The following is a 9,467-nucleotide window of genomic DNA, read 5'->3' on the forward strand; positions in this document are numbered from 1 at the left end:
ACTGTAATTAAATCCTTAGATACTGCCAACGGGCGGATACTTTTAATGCTAGTATACGGCAATACTCTAACAGTTAACGGACGAATTATGCTACTATAGTGTGCCAAAACAGTTAACATGCATGTCTCACTCGCCTTATTAATTGCTATTTTGAGGTGTGACAAATATATTCAAAATATTAAAAATAATTTAAATATTAGTGATATTTATCTCGAGTTTTATGAAGATAAACATCATACTCATATTTCATGGGTAAGTGTCTTTTAATATTTTTAGGAATGATTTAATGAAAGTAAAATAATACATTAATAAAAATGATGGATAATTTTTCTCTAAGCTTTGCAAGAATATAGCTTGTTGGGTAAATATTACTCAAATAATTAGCAATATGCCTCTTCAAAATACAAAGCTAAAAGAAGTTATAAATTCCCACCTTGAAAGATATACATATTCCCTTATCTTGAGATATGCAAAGTCAAAAGCTAGGCTTAATTTGTTTTCAATTAATTATTAGTGTCATGACCATCAACATATTCATGATTCACTTTACCTTAAAGAGATGAGAATAATTTTCAATTAGCTAATACTTTTCATCTATGGGGACAATTATTACACATACATATCCACATCATCTTTCACCACCACCTTACAACGCCTCTTCATTCTTTAAAAGTGAACTAATCCAGCTTGTTAACAAATATTATTTGAATAAATTAACTTACTAACATTTTCACAAACTAGCCTGCAGCATTGAAAAGAATGGGTGAAGCATTTATCAATCTCAATCCATTTATTTTATACAAAATATGAATAATTTTATTATGATTTTTCAATCCGAAACGTATATAAGGCAAACAATTGAATATATAAATGAATATCAAATTCTGTATTACTAAACTTTTGAAAAAAAATTTATTCCAAATCAATGTAAACCTCTAAATAGAAATAAGAGACAGAAACATAGAAATGAACAAATTCATTCTCTTTGATAATTGTCTTTTCTGAGTCTTAATCACATAAGATAAACAACAAATCAAGACTTCAAATAGGGGATATAAATTGAAGAATTAACTCAAAATTTTGGATATTGCAGAACCAGCAAAGCACACAAACCACGAAGCTCAACAAGTTGATTTAAATAAGGAAACAAAATTATAAAGGGAAAGAACTTTTAGCTTCTCAAATTCTCAACAATCTTGGAGAGTGCTGAGTATGTTCCAAAAGCTGATGAAACTACTCCCACTGTAATAACCATAATACAAAGTGTTCTCTACACACACACAAAAAAAAATTTAATTAATTTACTATTACAAAACGCTGCATTACAAAAATATAGAATGCAGAAAGATGATTTTCAGATGAAGGTAAAAGGAATTTAGTTCGATTCGATTTTGAGTGTTGAACACGAGTATGTATTAAGTACGTATAGCTTGTTTAATTTTTTTTATGTACCTGAAAGATTATATTTTCATGTATATATCCAAATATCCGTTGGCCACCAATACTAATGAATATAAATAGCCAAAGCAACTGTAAAAATGTTATGTATATGGTAGAGATTGAAATTCAATTATCGAATATCAATTTAAAAGAAAGTACATAAATCTCCAAGGCTTTTATATATGTACGATCGTACCTGAATACGAGTTACTTTACCCCTCAAGATGCTTAAATAACAAGCAGGCGGAAGTATTAAGGTCTGCCATGGAAGAAATCATCAAAAATTCGTTAGTCTTCTGTTCTCTGTCAACTGGACTTATTAGAGATTGTTAATATATTTTGAATATGCGTGTTTGATACATATTTTAAGGAAAAAAAAAATTCAAATATCGTAATCGAGTAACATGTAAAGGAGATGGAAGAGGTTCCATGACTCTGGCAGAAGGTAAACTTACCACAAGCATTGTGAGCAAAGATCCGATCAATGACATTACCAATCCTGCAGAGAAGTGAGAACTTTTCAATACGAATACATAATACTAATTGGATAATCTAAAAATACTTTTTTAAAGCTTATAATATAACGTCATGGCCAATTTCAGTAAATATTAGCTAGTGATTCAACTTCTAATATTTTTTTAAATCATGTTCGTTATAACAGCTATTCAAATGTTGGGTAAACGAATGAACAATGAATAAGAGAGGCTTACCAAAGAAGGGGATGGTGAGACCAACAATCAAGGTCGAGATCACAAGCGATGTTCTAATTATGATTGCATAGATATGAGACTTAAGATGGGTTGATGGAATCAACTCTTCAAGACTCATTGCCACTGGTGACATTGTTAATGCATACGTTTGGTCTAAATTAAGGCAAAACATTATGAAACCGCAGTTGATAACAAATAACTGTCTTAAAAGAGAAAGGCCATGAAACTTTTGACTAAAAGTAGAAAATATCTCGATGGAAATTTACCCATGAACCCTTAAAAAGATAATAAGTAGATTCGTGTTTAAGAGTACCAACATCCGACAATCACCCTGAATCTATATCCAACTAAAATAGATATAGTAAGAAAAGGATATTTGGTAAATGGGTTGACTACCTGCAAAAGGGTAAAAATGATGAACCGTAAGTAATATTATACAATGGAAAAAGTAATTTTGTTCATGAAACCGAAAAATAATTAAAAGTATTATGAATGTATGAATATATAAAATTTATAAAACATTGATTATTAATGTCTATTTATATAAATACACACTTACGATAAAAAATATATATAAAACTCGATATATAGAAATACAAGCCATACATATATTATATCGTGGGAATTTTTCTCTAAGCATCGATGGAAAATTGAGATGGTGCAAATCTACAAATCAATATAAATAAAGAACAAATTGTGAAGAAAATCTGATAAAGATGAACATACCGTAGTCCACACTGCAATCTTGGAAGCAATGAGATCTTTAGGCATATTAAGAGTGAACTGTGATTCCGTTGCTTCTCCAAACATCGTGTACCCCATAACTGCAGTTCCAGCGTACAACAATGAACAGATTGCAAAACTGCAACCGAATAAATAAACCAAAGATCGATGAAGATTAGCATACTTATTTTACTTGAATTTGGGAGTACGAGTATGCATCTCTATGCAGGAATATATGTCAAAAACGAGTATCAGTTATTGAATTGTTATTTAATAATATACATTTCTTAAATTGAATTTATAAAAATATACTTTTCAAATTTTAAATAGTAATTCCAGACCACAGGTTGGCTTGGGCCAAGCTTGTATAAAGGGTAAAGAAAAGCCATTGCATGACTGTGGACGATCTCCCCGTTGCACATATTTAGAGTTATACTCACTGCAATACGTGTTAAAACCAAGAGAACTGATTAAGGAGCTTGATTTTACCAGGCAATAAGGACGGAAGGGAATTTATTAGGGTTTGCCATTGAAGTATAGATGTTGGGAAAAACAGCATGTCCTGAATAGCAGTAACCATAAAGTCCAACAGCAACAGGAAGAGTAGCAATGTTTAAGGTTGTCCCTTTGTTGTGGAACCCAACTTGGTCAATCAAACCAACCCAAAATAAGCAAAGTACTGCCAAGATTGATGCCACCACTCCACCAGCTGAAAAACACATAGAATACACTTAGACAACCTCAAACCATGTCACAAAATGTTATTCAACCAAGATTGAACTATGCTATTCGGCTACGAGTGTGTCAAATACATTACGGGGTATTTTCAGTTGTTATAAGTTTTTCCTACAATAGAGGCTCCTTGGAGGAGAAAAAAACCGAGAACCAATGCAAACCTAGAGTCCAATTCGGTTTCAATTAGGTTTTTATTCGATTGTCTTGGTTCAGGTAATTGTTAAATAAATCCCGGTTTCAGTTTAGAAGTTTAAATACTGCGACTACCCCCCAACAAAACCATATATGCATCAAACTCAAGAAATTCTAGGAAAAAAATATCAGAGCAAAGTATAAATGAACTCAATTACAAATTTTCAGTTTGTGAACATTATGGATCAATCAGTGTCTTACCAGAAATATAACTAAGAACACTGAGGTCTCTGAGCCAAACAGTGGGGAGCACAGCAAGGGTTGCCATCAAAGCAAACAGACGTTGCGGGCTCAACTCCAATCCACCCAAACTAACGTATGCATTTGGGAATAAAGATGCCAAGTTATCACCCTCTAAAATTATATACTCAACACAGCAAGCCTGCACATAAAATATGTTTTAAAAAATCTTTAGGACGTTATGCTACTCAGACTTAAATGAGAGTGTCAAATATGGCTATGTACGACTGGAGTATTTTGAAATATTTTTTAAAGCTTTTCAATGTATTTGAAGGGTCATTATAGGGTTATTTACCCATTTCTATGTTAGAACATATATTGAATACAGATTTCAAATACAAGTACTTTATAAAACAGATAAAGAAGTGTAACGTATGTATCATATGATTCATGTTAAATACATATCTAAATTCAACACTATCATCCAAATCCGAATAATATAAATGGTATATCGATGATCAGGTGATTTAGAGCAAGAAGTTAAAGCAACAGGAACAAAAAGCCAAAATGTGGGACCCTGTCGGAAACTTGGTCTATATTTTCTAATGTCCCCAGTGTTACCAAAAAACCATGGGATTAATCGACAAAAATACAAGCAATCTTGATTTTTCCAGAAAAGACAGCGGTACTTACATATAACTCCACGTATAAAATTATCTGCACCGTAAAAAAAATGAAAAAGTTGACATCAGTGATCATTCAGTTTTTTTGTAAACTAGTGTTTACTTTAAAAACCCATTAACAACGAAATAGACTTCAACATTTTTTTTTCCTTTTATGCATGTATTTTGAGAGTTACAGCAAAGGAAGAGATAAGACTTACAGAGAGGGCGATTCTACCATAAGTACCGAAAGCAGCTTGACCAATATCAGGGTAAGTTTCTAGGCCAGGTTGACTATCAAGGCATTGGCGCAAGAGCAACCCAGTGTAGAATGAAAGCAGTGCAAATGTGAATAATATTATAAGCCCTAACCATCCTCCTTCTTTAGCTGCGTATGGGGTTGATAGGATCCCCACTCCACATAGTACATTAATCCCTGCATTTAACCCCCCCCCCCAAAAAAAATAAAAAAATAAGCAATGCTATTTTATTTTATTTTATTTTATTTGGATTGAATTTTCTTAATGTACATTTTCATTGAGTTTAAACCAATTTTTGTTGTCTAAACATATAAATTTATGGGGTTTTGTACATGTTATAATATTAGTAGGGGTTAGGGTGTAATTGAGTCAAAGTCAAGTTAAAATTAGATTTTTAAAAATTGAACATAATTAAAGATAAAACAATATTGTTTTAGCTCACTCGATTAGGTAAAATTATTTAATTAAAAAAAATTTAGTTCTTATACACAACTTGAAGTTTGCTTATTTGTGATTTAGCTCAAAATCATTAAAAGTATCATAAAGGTCTTCATATTAAGAATTAGATTGTATTTTGTTAAAATTAACTTCAGTATGTTAGGTCAAAAAGTAAATTGGTTCTTTTGTCAAAATTGTTATTCATTTCTAATGTTAAAATTTGATCCCTAAACATCAATATGAGGTACAAATGGCATGCCATATGTCACTATTTGATTATTCCATTAGCAACTTCAATTTTTAACAGTATAAATAGATAAAATTTTTAATAAAAAGAACCAATTAACTATTTGATCTAATGTATAGGAATTAATTTACTAATATTTTAACAAAAAGACAATAAAATCTGACTCCTAATATAAGAGTCTTCATAGTACTTTTACACTCAAAACTAAGGGCCCCTTTGGATGGGCATTTACCTTCAGTGCGATACTACACTATCACTACAATATTTAGTATCACCACCACCATTATTTTAACACTAACTGCGGATAAATACACCATCATCCAAAGGATCACTAAATTAGAATTGAAAATTTTTAAATATTATTTGAAACTAATATATATATAATATTAAAAAAACTCAATTATGCTTGAAAACTGGGAATTACTTCAAGTTTATTTACTTTAAGCTAGGGTCAAAATCATATAACATGTTTAAATTTATCATAAAACTCCAAAAATAAAATAAATCTTGATGCACACAAATAAAAAACAAAATGCCAGATTTGAAGCAATTGATGGTGACAAAAGGCGACAGCTTAGTTTTGTTTGACTTGAAATCATGTGTTCACAGAATTAGCCTAACAGGATTGGTTTTTGTGGTCCTCTTCATAAAAAAATCTAAACTTGTGACTATCCTGAGATGGCAAGTGGAATTTTAGTAGGATTATATTTTGGAAAAAAGAAATTACAACTAATATATAATACTTTGATTTTTTTTTTTAATTCAAGTTGAAGTTATTTGAATATTATTTTAAATCAAAATAAATAAAAGAAGTTTCAGATTAAAGAAATTTTGGCTCATCGTTTTATTTTAATTTTCAAAAATATATATAACATTTTAAAATCATGAATAGAAAACTTGGGGGGAAATGAGCAAAGACTTAAAAAGTAAAAAACTAACCATTTAGAACAGCTTGACCGTTTGTGCAATGTCGAGGGAGTGAAATTTCATGCGAGACTTTGGATGATGTTTTATCATCTAATCTTACGGATTGTCTCCTCGACGGGATCGGAGGTAGCAAGGCGTGAGAGCTTCGCCTATGAGGTTCTATTTGATCATCGACGGTTGGCAATAATGGCTTCGTCGCAGAAGATAACGTTTCTGGAGTGTGTCGTCTGGTTAAGGACGATGAAAGATATGAACTGCTTAGTCTTGAAAGTGTTGGAGTGCCTAGGAACCCGATGCTCGGCGATGGTACGCTGCTATATAAATCAATGGATTGCCTGCAAAACCACTATCACTAGCCTTCAGCACTGTACACTAGTTGTTTGAAGAAATGCCTCAAAGAAGTAACTCTACAGGGATTCTATAAAAAGTAACCTTTTTTTTCCAATCATAAAAAGTAACGATTATTATTAAAAGTGAATATATTTTACATGTTCTATTCATTCACATCATAAGTGTCATAATCTAACAACATTATGTGCCATCCGATTTTAAATATATTGCAGTTAACATATAGTAATTTTACTAATATGGCATATATATATATATAAATATCATTTCAATAATTAATATTTTTAAATTTAAAATTTTAAAAAAAGTTATAAAAATTTTATAATATAAAATATTAAAATTTAATTAATAAAACTTAAATATAAGTAAAATCTGATTCAAATCATTATATTTTTTAATATATAAACAAAAATTAAATTAAATTTAACAAAAATTAACATGAATTTGAACTAAAAATTATATTATTAACATTAATAATTCGAAAAAAAATATATTAAGGCTATATCTGTTACGACATCAACAGGGCATACAATTCAATAATTGCAAATGGATTTGTGGGCCACCAGTCACCTTTGATCTAATCTCAACCATGATTTTAGTGCATTCTTTTCATTTCTAAATGTTTCAATATATAAGCCACGTCATAATTAACCAATACGTACTAACAATGGGCAGTACGTCACTCCTATTGGTGGACATTATAGTATGGATAATGATCCAGCCCAATATACATTAAATAATATAATATATTTAAATATTTCTTTTTCATTTACAAAATTGGAAAATTAATTACTAAAGGAAGAAGTTTTGAAATTTTCTAATATTTGAAATGGATTAAAAATGTATATTTTTTATTTAACTAACTTTAGAAAATCTTAAATTAAACTATTATTTTATTTTATTTCATTTAATTAGGGGATAAGTGATTTCTAGACTTTACTCAAATACATTTAACAAAAATCAGAGAAAAACCGAGTAAAAAAATCATAAAGGAGGAGAAATGACCTGTAACTTTGAGGCCATGAAGTGTTGTACGAACCGGGTTTATTTTGCTGTTGATTTTCGGCCGAAGAATCTGAATCATCAGATTCATTTCCATCAACTTCTTCACCATTTTCATCTGGGATAAAAACCTTCTCTTCATCTTCTTCATCGCTCTCGATGTAAAAACTATGATCCGACACTGAGTTTTTCATTTTACTCCCAATCAACTGTAAAAATATGAGAAATTTCAGAAGAAATTGGATTCAAATGTATATGAAATAAGAGGAGAATAATCCAATTTTGTTTACCTTAAATTCAACTATGCAAGTATTCAATTGTTCTTTTTTCCTGGTGAATTAATCGATTTGGAACGTTTCTTTCACCTGCACAAATTTTGAATGACTCAAAATGAGATGTAATTTGTAAAGATTTGTGTTTTTTAAATTTAAATGAAGAAAACTAATAATGAAAATGGCAGTAAAAATGGATTGTGAACTATTGATTTGTTTGGTTTCTGAGAAAAGAAAAAAGAATAAAATTGGAGAAGAAAGAAAATTCGGCTAAAATGAAAAAAAAAACTTTTGATATTCAACACAATCCTTTATATCCTTCACCTCAAATTCACACAGCAACCAAACAGAAACCATAAACCAGAAAAAAGAAAACAAATTCTTTTTAAGAAAAGCCCAACCCTAAGTAAAGAACAAAAAAACAGAAACCAGAATTTTCCTTAGAATTTTCTCAGCAACACCAAACGGAAACCATTTTCTAAACAACCAAAAACCTATATTTATAGATTCAAACAACAAACTGCAACTGCAATGTTCTTTATAAGAATAAAATTCCAGTGAATATAATCTGAAATAGTAAACCTTTTTCTGAACATCTGAAACAGAAACTAAACTGAATTTGTTTTGACCCGAAGATCTGTAATGCAGAAAAGCAAAAACACCGAAAGACTGCTAGAAACAGAGAGAAACGTTGATGTGCTGGGATTTGCTTGAATTCGTTTCTTTCAAATATATATAAAAGAAATAATAGTCTGTAAAGCCTGTTTTGGGGGGGGGGGGGCTAATATATAAAGCCTGTTGTTTTTTTGCCTTTAAATTTTCTTTTTTTGGTCAATGTTTTTCCTTAAAATTTAAGCTTGAATTATTTACAGCAGTCATGAAGATAGAAACCTTAATAATTTATTATTTATTAATGCAAAGCTGTAAACGTCTGTCCAATAATTTTTCCTGCTAGAACTTGGTGCCACTAACTAGCTGACAATTCCTTCAAAACCCAATCATTCATGTGTTTATATATATAGATTTTTACCTATAATTGTATTCAAATTAAATTTATATAGTTTTCTTGTATCATATCATATTTTATATATTTAAAACTATTTATAGTTCAGGTCAACTCCATCTAAAATGTGGGAGGATTTAGATAAAATTATGCGTTCAAAAAAATGAATTTGCCAAAAAAATAAGACTTATTTAAAAAATAGATCAAATTTCGAATAATACTTTTCTGGCTTTGGGCTCGGCTCGACCTGAATATGAAAAACAAAAAGATGCTGCTTTTCCTTGCTTTTTTTTTCTATTTTCTTGTTACTTTTTCACTATTTTGTTTA

General features: G+C 30.1%; 1 protein-coding gene across 1 annotated transcript; it reads right to left on the reverse strand.

Moving 5' to 3' along the window:
* Positions 1 to 961: 961 nt before the first annotated feature.
* LOC121217950 (amino acid transporter AVT1C) lies at positions 962 to 8,964 on the reverse strand. The gene is made up of 14 exons (XM_041094709.1): positions 8,719 to 8,964; positions 8,155 to 8,229; positions 7,868 to 8,073; positions 6,527 to 6,849; positions 4,864 to 5,078; positions 4,674 to 4,697; positions 4,002 to 4,182; positions 3,363 to 3,582; positions 2,877 to 3,012; positions 2,527 to 2,546; positions 2,151 to 2,296; positions 1,896 to 1,939; positions 1,637 to 1,699; positions 962 to 1,270 (listed from the first exon to the last, which is right to left on the reverse strand). Exons 3-14 carry the CDS (start codon positions 8,056 to 8,058, stop codon positions 1,172 to 1,174), a joined length of 1,662 nt encoding a protein of 553 aa, XP_040950643.1. The 5' UTR covers positions 8,059 to 8,073; positions 8,155 to 8,229; positions 8,719 to 8,964; the 3' UTR covers positions 962 to 1,171.
* Between the last annotated feature and the right edge of the window lie 503 nt (positions 8,965 to 9,467).

The sequence above is a fragment of the Gossypium hirsutum genome, chromosome D05, assembly GCF_007990345.1.
Source record: "Gossypium hirsutum isolate 1008001.06 chromosome D05, Gossypium_hirsutum_v2.1, whole genome shotgun sequence".
Taxonomy (NCBI): domain Eukaryota; kingdom Viridiplantae; phylum Streptophyta; class Magnoliopsida; order Malvales; family Malvaceae; genus Gossypium; species Gossypium hirsutum.

Bases quoted from the DNA above. Each gene is read 5' to 3' on its own strand.
- LOC121217950 (XM_041094709.1), bottom strand. From the start codon at position 8,058: ATGAAAAACTCAGTGTCGGATCATAGTTTTTACATCGAGAGCGATGAA. The intron at 4,698-4,863 runs GTAAGTCTTATC...TTTACGGTGCAG, and splicing joins ATGGTAGAATCGCCCTCTCT to ATAATTTTATACGTGGAGTT. The intron at 4,183-4,673 runs GTAAGTACCGCT...TTTTATGTGCAG, and splicing joins TTTTATACGTGGAGTTATAT to GCTTGCTGTGTTGAGTATAT.